The 12,138-nt window shown below is 36.0% G+C and overlaps 1 protein-coding gene across 2 annotated transcripts in view; it reads right to left on the bottom strand.

Annotated features, from left to right (window-relative positions):
• The window catches only part of LOC125265610 (B-cell scaffold protein with ankyrin repeats-like), a 50,479-nt gene extending 38,558 nt beyond the window's left edge, over positions 1-11,921 (bottom strand). The window contains exons 1-5 of one of the 2 annotated variants that reach the window (XR_007184302.1): positions 11,796-11,921; positions 9,410-9,805; positions 5,543-5,667; positions 4,604-4,742; positions 2,596-2,738 (exon numbers count right to left, since the gene is read on the bottom strand). Coding sequence is in view for 1 of the 2 variants with exons in the window: in XM_048185938.1 (XP_048041895.1) it covers positions 2,596-2,738; positions 4,604-4,742; positions 5,543-5,667; positions 9,410-9,805; positions 11,796-11,808 (816 nt within the window). In the remaining variant the exon portion in view is untranslated. The remainder of the gene's footprint in view (positions 1-2,595; positions 2,739-4,603; positions 4,743-5,542; positions 5,668-9,409; positions 9,806-11,795) is intronic. The other variant, XM_048185938.1, reaches the window with a different exon arrangement.
• Between the last annotated feature and the right edge of the window lie 217 nt (positions 11,922-12,138).

Raw genomic sequence — 12,138 nt, 5'->3', positions numbered from 1 at the left:
TCTGAACAAGTAAGTAACATGTCTGCCACTTTTGTTCTAACCAACTGAGATAAAAGCATTACAATAAATCGTGCTGCCAATGGTGATTAAATCTAACGATCGTTTAGTTCGGATCACGTCAAACCATGCAAATTATTATTATTGTTATACTTTGTTCTCAAATTGTTAATGTTAACAACATCAGCATTGCGTGACTATAGTGTGTTAGCATTACCTTTCAATTTCTGTATCCACTCTGCAGTCTGAAGTCTTTCGCTTTTTGACTACAGTTTTCTCTTATGGTTGTCATTTGGACCTTTCTGGATTACAATCCGCCATCAAAATGATAAGTTTAATTATTGCAGCTGCTGTGAGAAAAGGCTATAAATGATCCGCTACCAGCAGCATCCTCACATGCCATATAGCCTACTAGCTGGGAATACTCCTTTCTGTTTACAGACATGACGTAATGATGCAAAGACGAACGCCTGCATGCTCGAATTTCCAGCGGAAACCCACCAGTACCGATTTTATTATAAAACATTATTACAAGCTGTAAATCAGGCTAAGGTAAGGAGATAGTTTTGAACACTGACTGGTTATGTGCTTGCTCAAATTTGATTTTGGGTCATTTTTAACCAAAAAAAGTTACGGACTGCAGCTTTAACTACGGTTATATCTAAATCATTCACATCTGTGACATGAGACTCTAATAAATCCTGATTCACTTAATGGCAGAAGCTGAACATATTATTATGAATCAATTTGTTTAAAGCCCAAAGTGTACTTCTGCCATCTGTGTTCTGCGATTTTCTGCACACTGTCCAGTGTCTGCATGAGGTAATTTTCATCATTTGGAGGGTCCGCAGATGCCCGTGTGCAAGCCTGTCCAATTTTTTTGTCTGCGCAGATGGTGCGTGCACAACAGCGCATGCGCAAGGTGAATGTTGAGACAGAAGAGTCCACTAGGTGGCAAAACGCAGGTGTGATTAAAGTGCAGTAGTTGAAGAAGAGTAATACAAAACAACTCGCTGTTCCAACAACAGTAAACACAGCAGCATATTCTCCATCGTTTTTATTTGATACCCAGCTATACCTCCTTTTGAAAATTATGACATGCAGTCTTTGTTGGACTGTCTTGCAGAGGGTAGATGCTGGCTGGCAGCTAATTTTCTTACATGCTGCGGATGAATGAATCTAAAATTGTAGTCTTTGGACCACCAGCATCTATTATACAGATAAACAACAATCTGGGTCCTTTATCTGTGAATTCTCATGTTCATACTAGAAATCTGGGAGTCATTTTGATAATGGCCTAAATCTGATAAACAAATCAATTCAGGGTTGAAGAGTGGCTTTTATCATTTCAGATCCATTGTAAAATTGAAAGCATTTTTATCAGTAAAGGATTTGGAGACAGTGATTCATGCTTTTGTTTCCTCTCAGCTGGATTACTGTAACTCACTGTGGCTCAGTCCTCTTTATCCCACCTTCAAGTGGTACACAACAATGCTGCCAGGCTTCTTATTGGAATTAGAATAGGAAACACATTTCTCCTGTTCTGGCTTCACTACACTGGTTGCTGGCTGAATATTGTGTTAAATTCAATGTGTATAGTGAAAGTGAAATTGACACATGAAGGCCAAGTATGGTAACCCATACTCGAAATTTTTGTCCTCTGCATTTAACCCATCCAAGTTAGTGCAAAGACAGGAGCAGAGTAGAAAGTAGTGAATACACACACACACACTGCAAACCATGATATACAACAGGAGTAGTGGGCAGCCATTATGCTGTGGCACCTGGGGAGCGATTGGGGTTAGTAACCTTTGGGGGTCAGCATCCTTTGGGTTACCAATCAGACTCGATAACCATTAGGCCACGACTGCCCTATGTATGTGTATAAGGGGTTAAATGGCCAGGCTCCACAATACACTAGATATCTTCACCACCGGAAATGTTCTAGGTCTTCAAATAGGTTGATGCTGACTGTGCCAAGGTCTCGTTTGAAGTTAAAAGGTGATCGTGCCTTTTCTGTTGTTGCTCCACGCCTGTGGAATGATTTGCCGGTACACATTAGAATGTCTTCTGATGTTGAAAGTTTTAAAAGCTCACTGAAGTCATTTTTTCTTTCTTTGCCATTTGGATCAATGTAGTTTTTTTTTTTTCATTTAAGTGTTTTCTTGTCAGTATGTTATTATTCTATTGTTTTGTTTTGTACAAGCACTTTGGTCAGCACTGCATGTTTTTAAATGTGCTTTAGAAATAAATGTGCCTTGCCTTGTCTTGGTGCTTGTTCTAAACTTTGCATGCAATGGCTGTGTCATGAGTGATCCACTACTTTTCCTCTTCTTTCCTTCCGAGCAAATGACTTTAACTGACACAACTCGGTGCTGGTAGAGTATAAAAAAGCGATTGCATTGCGCATGTGTCAAACTCGTCCATCTGTGCACATCCGTGGTTGAGTATACTTTTAAAGCTGTGCATGACATGACTGTGCGCAAGACGGAGTGGAGCGCCAAAAATGAAGAATACCTGGGCCTTAAGAATGTGGCTTAAAGCTTAATTTCAGATTAAAAGCCTTTTTACAGCAAGACACAACATAAATGTGGTTACCTGGCACATAAACTTCACAGGATCTGCAGCCTGCTGGAGGAATTGGGCAACATCCCCCAGGTTGGTGTAGTATTGTAAGCAGGCATTGCCTTTAACCAGGCCTTTACTGTAAAGTGTCACAAGCACATCTCCAGCAGTAAAATCTGCAAACACAGGTTATATTACTACCAAAGAACAATATTATGAACACTATATATAGCCGTTTCTTCAATGAAAGTTCACCCAAAAAACAAAAACAAAAAAACTCACAGCCATGTTAACATATTGATCATTCTTTTCAGCGCAGTTACAGCAAATAGAGACTGGCTTCAGACTTGTGCTGCCGTGTGATTCATATGACAGTTCAACTGTCAGTTTTTTTTTTTTTTTTTAAGCTTGAAAGCTTTATTTACAATTTATTGTAATTGCACTGAAAAGAATACAAAAGAAAGTAACACAGGTTTGGAATGACATTAGGGTGAGTAAATACTGACAGTTATCATTTTGTGGCATCTATTCCTTTATTCCTTTTCTCATTCATTGTTTCAAAGCAGCTTTACAGAAAATCATAGTGTTAATATTTATAATACTGTATCTTAACCCCCTGGTATTGTTCATTTGGGGGGTCACACTTGTGTCGTTCACAGTCAAAAGTGACCGAACACCTGAAATATATCTTTTTTTTTTCAGTAAAATCAATGTAATATATTTTTATTCAAAAATATTTTTTTATTTTGTATTTTGAGAGAATTTTGTGGTACTACATAATATTTATGCAATAATTATGCTATATTTTTCCCACTGAAAATATTACAAAACATTTTTTTCAATTTTTTTAATACTTTTAAATTAAAGCTGTATTTTATGATAAAACAGAGACAATGCCTTTAAAATGCAATTTTTGAAGGCAGATTGAGGCCATCTGGTGGGAGTAAAAAAAGAAACATCTGTAATGCCATGGTGTAACCACTAGATTCCTACATAGCTCCATATAAAAAGGCTTATAAATTCTCGTTGTTTTTAGACATAAATACTTACATTTATTAAGTTGTGGATATTTAGACATTCTCAAAGACTACTTTTTGCCAAGGTTTAGATTTTTTTTTCTTCTTCTTCTTTTTTTTTTTTTTTTGAAGTGTCAGTTTTTGTATCTATGACTGCCATAAAAGTCACTTAGTTTCATACCATTCCGATTAAGTAGCGATTTTTAAAATTTCCAAACATTTTTTTTTCAGTCTAAAATGACCAAACAACACTAGTATTAAAGGGTTAGTTCACCCAAAAATGAAAATTCTGTCATTTATTACTCACCCTCATGCTGTTCCATACCCGTAAGACCTTCGTTAATCTTCAGAACACAAATTAAGATATTTTAGTTGAAATCCGATGGCTCCGTGAGGCCTCCATAGGGAGCAATGGACACTCTCTCAAGCTCCATAAAGGTACTAAAAACATATTTAAATCGGTTCATGTGAGTACAGTGGTTCAATATTAATATTATAAAGCGACGAGAATATTTTTGGAGCGCCAAAAAAAACTAAATAACGACTTATTTAGTGATGGCCGATTTCAAAACACTGCTTCAGGAAGCATCGGAGCACAGATGAATCAGCGTGTCGAATCTGCTGTTCGGAGCGCCAAAGTCACGTGATTTCAGCCGTTGGCAGTTTGACATGCGTTCTGAATCATGAATCATGCTATCGGATTTCAACTAAAATTTCAACCGGATTTCAACCGAATTTCAACCGAATTCGGATTTCAACCGAATTATGCTATCGGATTTCAACTAAAATATCTTAATTTGTGTTCTGAAGATTAACGAAGGTCTTACGGGTGTGGAACGGCATGAGGGTAAGTAATAAATGACAGAATTTTCATTTTTGGGTGAACTAACCCTTTAATATTTTCATGCAGCATAGTCACATTTAGCAGATTACAGCCAAAATACCACAATAATATTTTCTACACCCTTTCATTTAAAAAAACAAAAAAACAAACAAAAAGTAAACATCTATGTAGGCCATAATACCAGGTGCAGTGACACTCAGTGTGCTTCCATTCCAATTCACAGGCTTCACTCTCACTCGCTGCTTGTTCCCACTGAACTCCACCTCTGCATCTTTGCTGGCCATGATCTCCTGCAGAAGAATGAATATCTCCCCTGGATTCTGTGAAAACACACAGCATGGCAATATTCAGTCTACCTAACCTACATACTGTGAAGTGCTCTAGCACAGTAGATGGCAGTGTTAAGAATTCGCAAACATAGAGTGCTGGAAGAATTTTTGGCCCAGCTGTATGAAATTATCTAATGCTTCAGTGGCAATTTTAAAGCCCCTGCTTTATCTGCCCTTGACGGATAGACTGGCTATGAATGACTTTTAACGTACATAACAGCAGCATTTCTCAAACATTGCAACTAAGCATTTTTGAGTGTTCAAGATTCATATATATAATACTGCCAATGCAGTTTTATTATGGTTACCTGCTAAATGATTAAATGTAAATGCTTAAAGGTATAGTTGACCCAAAAATGAAAATTCTATCATAATTTAATCACCCACATGACTTTCATCTTCAAAACGCAAATGAAACCTGAGAGAATTCTGTCCATTCAAAGTCCATTCCATCCAAAATTTCAAGCTTCAAAAAGTGCATAAAGACATTGTAAAGACATTGTCTTCTGAAGAGATATGATCACTTTGATTAACATGTTTAACTTAGCCTTTTATTCATCAACAAATTAAGCTTGAGGAATATAAAATCTCTCAGGTTTCATAAAAATATCTTAATTTCTGTTTAAAAGATAAATGAAAATATTAAGGGTTTGGAACGATATGAGGGTGAGTACTTGACAGAATTTTCATTTTTGGGTGAACCGTCCTTTTAAAAGCTGAAAATATTTCAGGATTCAGACAATTGTCCATAAGAAGGTAATTAAGGAAAAAAAAAACTTTGTATGACTCACCTCACATGGTACACGCCTGGGTAGGACCAATAAAGTCTGATTAGTGACAAGAGCACCACTAGACAATTTCTTCCCTACTTTCAGCTCCTGGACTGATTTTCCATCCTCCGCTGCTGCCTGTCCACCTGGAGAAACATGCTGTATTAATGAACTACTAGTGATATGAAATATGAAGATGCTCACAGATATTACTTAAGATATTTAGTGAATTTTTTTCCTCTGTGGCAGGTTATGAAATGAATTTCTGTTATTGAACACATTGCCTTACATCTAGACTTGACTACTGAAATAGTCTTTTGGTTGGCTTGCCAACAAGCTCTATCAAATACTTACAACAAAGGATTGCGCTGTACGGAATGATGACTTGTTCTACACTTTGGAATCACATTATTCCAGAATTTAAAAATACAATGAAATCAATGGAATATTTATTATAAATGATTAATCCTTGCACGTCATTATTATTTTAAAATGTATGTGCCCTCATTATCTTTAATCAAAATAACTTCCATGACTGGCCTGATTCACCGTATGACAATGATCATGTGTGTTTCGTGTTTATTCTGACTCCTTCAGTTTCACTAATGCTCACAAATCTGTATTTTTACTTTTCATGTCATATGTATCAAAATAAAACTGATAAAAAAAAAAAAAAAAAAATCAACATACTGCTTAATACAGCATCTATTTGTACAAGAATAAAGTTCAACATAAGCCTATACTATTTAAAAACCAATTTCATTGTTTTTTTAATAGTATAGGCTTATGTTGAACCTTATTCTTATACAAACAGACGATGTATTAAGCAGTACTTAAAGTACAAATATTGCATTTAATTGACTTCCTCTGTGATACATTATGCAAACACATTGCATACATCACTATGGGAAGCAGAAAGCACCCAAAGCTTCTGGTTAGTTCATGTTAGTTAATACATTAACCAATGTTTAACTAATGAACCTTATTGTAAAGTCTTATCAAAATGTCTTTATGGTGTTCCCTCATACCTCAGCAATATGATTAATAAATACAGTATACTCCAGCTAGATCATTAAGATTCTCACGATCCTAGTGTTGTGCCTCTTGTTTTGTATGGATTATTGGTTTGAAGGGTATTCTCCATTCTCATTGTTTCTGTGCTGTCTCCCTCCATTTGGTTTCTGTTTTTCTTGGTTACCGTCATAAGTTACACCTGTCATTAATTATCTCTGATTTCTCTGTGTATTTAAGCTTGTGCTTTTCATTCGTGTTTTGCTAGTCGTTGTTTGATCGTATTTGTGTACTGGGTCAGGGGTTCCCAGATGTTTCTGTTTTTTCCCTCCTTGTTCCCTGGATTATATTCCTGTTTTCTCATGTGGACTATTTGCATGGTTTTCTGGTTTAGATAATCTGTGTTTTTTGATGACAGATAAGATGCAGGGCAACAACTCACTGTGTGATGGAGCTTATAGAATAAAGTTAGAATGCCCCCTAAAATTAAAGATATCAGGGTAAAAATGCCAGTGTGAGTTTTGTGTCGTATTATATCATATGATATAGTTCAGCAATATCACAAGAGTAACGAGCTCAATATCACATGAGTGCTGTTTTGTCCTGAATAGCACAAGTATTATTGATTTGATACAACAGTTCAATAATTATGACGCTAATATTGTGTTATTTTAGACACAATATTGTCTGTTTTTGCTCAGTTTTGCCAATGAAAATATTACCTGTAAAGCCAAAGAGAGCAGAACTGTGAGTCTCCAACCAACACACAGCGGCGTTTTGTTTCTGAATGAATCTATCTCTTTACATATATGAGCTAATTAATAATCATTTGTAAATTACAGTGACAATGAATGAATGTTATATATATATATATATATATATATATATATATATATATATATATATATATATATATATATATATAGGCTGTTTATATATAGGCTATTATTATATGATTATATTAACAATGTAGAGTCCACAATATGTAAACTATAAATTCATCATGAACTAATAGTTTGCAAATGAGTTGTAAGTACTGTACTGTATACTTTCTATAAAGAGTTACCAATCTTTAAATTAAGCTTTGCTCACTAAACACTGAAAACTTGCAGGTACTTTCAACTACATTGTAAAATTCCTTTACCAGCCCTGTAATCTGAGAAATTAGTTTAGAAGCAAAAATGTACACTGTAAAAAAATAAATAAATAAATAAAATCTGTAAAAAAAAAAAAAAAAAACAGATAATGTACTGGCAAAAATGACCAGTACTTTTACGGACAACACAACAAAGTTCAAAATTCAAAATACAGGTAAAACACCTGTAAAAAATAAATACGGAAAATTCCATCAGATTAATATCCATCAGTACATTGTGCCCTATTTTTACGGATGTTTTTTAAAGTGTACATATACATATTTACATATTTTTTCAAAAGCATTTGTTAGAACTGCTAACGAGAACCTTTTCCTCATTGCAAAAGTGACCATTTTCACAGCATAGTAAATTACTCCCAGAGGAGGTGATCAAGATTTACATATTCAGTGATAAGTACTGAGTTTGACGCATGAGGAAGTGCACACATTTGCATATTGTTTGCCCTGTGCTGAAGCATCCATCAGCAAAGCAGCACTTCTCATCACATGAAGCTGTTAAAGAACAGTGAACGGGCACTTCACTGCATTTCTGTCATTATAATCTGAACGATGTGTAAGGCTATATTTTATGAGTTATATGGTATGCAAAACTACAGATGAAACTGCTATGTTCTTTGCTATATTCATTTGCATAACTATTTTTTAAAGATGGAGCTTCAAACAGCTGTACAGGCATTAATGTGGTAAAACTCTCATCTCCTTTACACATGAATCCCTGGTTTAAAAAAGGGTCTAAGTCTTCATCCTGATATAGCAAATACACTATAACTGCACTCACCACTTCTCCCTCAGCGGATAATACAGTACACAGTGTTCTCATATCAACAAGTGGCAGACTTTGCACTGCTGCAGAATGGATTTCAGAAGCATTAATAACAAAACCGTTTCAGGTTCATTAATAGTAACCTCATGAGGGATGTGTTCCAATATTGGGTGGTACTGTCAAGTAAGCAACTGTGTGTAGTACGCCCTGTAATTCATAGCAATAAAGATTAAATCCAATCTCAGTGTCTGGAATTTCAGGTTCTGTCTAACGGTTCATCCAAATTGGCTAGCTAGACAGAAGTAAAAATGTACATTAAACAGCAATGGGCTGTCTGTACTGTATATATGCCCAGTTCTGAAGTCAACTACATTCTCAAAAGAACTGCAGAATGTGATGTAGTCAAGGGATGATAGTAATTGCCTGTCAAGCTCTAGGAGGGATAATGAAGTCTCACATTTGCCAAGAACAGCTCAGTCTCTGGTCCTCTCCTCACACTATTCCATAATTACATTCTCCAGGACCACCAATTCTAGCAGCAAAATGTGATGAAACTCCCCCCATAGGTGCTGCTTAACCTGCAACAACAAGCTATTTGTCACAATGCAGCTTCTGCATGGGGGGTTAATACTTTCAGCTGGGTAGACCTGCAACTCAACGTGAGCTTTCTTAGACAGTTCTCTACAAGTCCCACTACTATTATTACTAAATTGGACCTCTTTATGTCACACAGCAGGAATTCTGAATGCCACAAATTGAAACAAAGTCACAGCAGATTTACTAGTGAGAGTTTCAATGGCAGAGCACTTACATGTGAGATAATTAAGGTCCTTTGAGGGAAACATTTATTTAGTATTAATTATTCAGTGTGACTTAAGATACTTTTTTTCTACAGGGAGAGCCCCCTTGGAGCAATACCAAGCAATTTCTAAAAGACCCCAAACCTTCACCTCCTCACCTTTGTGTACAATCTCTGCCACAGCCAATCGATAGTCCTGGGGCTCCTGCTCGCTGGAGATCTGGAGGCACTCCTCCCCCTTCAGTGGGACCAGCTCCAGCAGAGGATTCAGGCTCTCCACTCCACACAGGAGAATTATCACACGGGTCTCCGGTCGCAATACACGAGCCAGAAAGAACCGCCGGAGCTGGCATAGCCCCTCCAGCATGCCACGCGACAGGATAAGCAGCTTACATTTGTACTCTCCCAGTCTCAGGAAGTCATCCTGGCGACTGGTCACCATAGCAATATCATAACAACAGATGCCAGTCTCAGGAATGGGGCCTGTCAGGTGGAAGCGCAGGTACGATGCCCACTGCTCTGCTTCTGACTCATAGATGATCAGGAGATCTTCCGCTAAAAAAGAGATGTAAATAAAATATACATCAATAATTCTTCAATTTTGTTAGAAATGTAAAGAGAGTTTCATTTCAATTCTGAATTTCTAAACATTTGTGAAACATGTAATTATGTGAAATATTTAATTATTTGTGTCCTAGTTGGTGGTGCTTGCGATGCAAAGCATTATTATTATTATTATTATTATTATCCTGCATACTTCTTCCAAACAAAATTTCAGCTCATAAATCATTCCACATGTTTGTCATACAACTATGAACGAGGTGTCAAATATTTCGGCTTATAGAGGAGAGATGTGCTATGTTTTTTATAAGCCATCGTGCATATAAAGTTCATAAGGACATGGGGGTTGGCTTATTTGATTCACCTTGACAACTGTCTAGCCACACCCTAGCAACATGCGCAAACCATATCTTGGCAACAGAACTGGACACCGGAGCTGGCTCAATTATAATCAGGTCACCATGATTTTGCCAAATAAGACATATTTTGTTGATCCTAGAACAACATTCCTGTCCAAAAATTTTTGTCTTAATTCTATCCCGACCCCTAAACCTAACTCTACCCATAACTTTCCCTAAAATCAGAGGGACATGATAGGTGAATAACACATGTAGAAGCACATAACCCTGTTTGAAAGCCTAAACTTGACATAAACTTGACCCTCAAATCTGATTGGTTGATTAGAATGTTGTTTCAGGATAAACAAAGATGTTAAAGGGTTAGTTCACCCAAAAATGAAAATTCTGTCATTTATTACTCACCCTCATGTCGTTCCACACCCGTAAGACCTTCATTAATCTTCGGAACAAAAATTAAGATATTTTAGTTGAAATCCGATGGCTCAGTGAGGCCTGCGTAGGGAGCAATGACATTTCCTCTCTCAAGATACATAAAGGTACTAAAAACATATTTAAATCGGTTCATGTGAGTACAGTGGTTCAATATTAATATTATAAAGCGACGAGAATATTTTTGGTGCGCCAAAAAAACAAAATAATGACTTATTTAGTGATGGCCGATTTCAAAACACTGCTTCAGGAAGATTCGGAGCGTTATGAATCATGATTCAGATCGCGTGTCAAACTGCCAACAGCTGAAATCACGTGACTTTGGCGCTCCGAACAGCAGATTCGATACACTGATTAATTTATGCTCCGAAGCTTCCTGAAGCAGTGCTTTGAAATCAGCCATCACTTTATAAGTTGTTATTTTGTTTTTTTGGCGCTCCAAAAATATTCTCATTGCTTTATAATATTAATATTGAACCACTGTACTCACATGAACCAATTTAAATATGTTTTTAGTACATTAATGGATCTTGAGAGGAAATGTCATTGCTCCTTATGGAGGCCTCACGGAGCCATCAGATTTCAACTAAAATATCTTAATTTGTGTTCCGAAGATTAACGAAGGTCTTACGGGTGTGGAACGGCGTGAGGGTGAGTAATAAATGACAGAATTTTCATTTTTGGGCGAACTAACCCTTTAATCCAGGAACATGTACCTGGTGAAATCCCATTCACCATTGTAATCACTCCATTGTAATCAACCAGTGCCAAGTGTTGCCATGGAAAGCACAACAATTTTTCTATGATCTTTACATATATATATATATATATATATATATATATATATATATATATATATATATATATATATATATATATATATAAAGGTATTTAGCAATTATGTAGATAATTTATACATTTTAAGATACAGCTAGATGTAGTTAGATTTCACAGATTTAATATAATACAATTTACAGCAATTTACTTTTCCCTTTTTTAAATTGTTTAAAATATCTCCAGTTAAAGCAAATGTCACATTTATTATTTAGCTGTAAAGCATGTCACATCTGTATGACACATCTTGTGAGTAACAGACATTTACAACATATTTGTGAATATGTAAAATTGGTAAATTAACAGATAAACAAACAACTGAACAAATTAAAGACTCAAACACTATAAAGAAACAAACTTACATGTGTTGCTCATCTCTCTGTCTCTGTACCGATGTGTGCTGGTGTGTCCTGTGATGGGGAAGGTGTTTGATCAAACAACAGCACCATTGTGTACTCTGACCAATCTCTCAACGCTCTGCTAGTTTCCGTGTTATGGAGGCACAGGTGTGTGAATAGTAAAGTTTTTCTTTCACACGCATGTTTATTTAAATATAGGAAGTCGAAGTTGCTCATTTTAAACTTATAAATTATATTTTATTGAGCTTTGAAAAAGTTTTAAAAAACAGATAGATAGAGACAGACAGATAGAGATTCCAGCTGCTTGGAGCACTAATGAATATTTAAAAAGATACAGTACATAAGA

The sequence above is a fragment of the Megalobrama amblycephala genome, linkage group LG3, assembly GCF_018812025.1.
Source record: "Megalobrama amblycephala isolate DHTTF-2021 linkage group LG3, ASM1881202v1, whole genome shotgun sequence".
In the NCBI taxonomy this organism is placed as follows: Eukaryota; Metazoa; Chordata; class Actinopteri; order Cypriniformes; family Xenocyprididae; genus Megalobrama; species Megalobrama amblycephala.
This window is presented reverse-complemented; position numbering and strand designations above follow the sequence as displayed.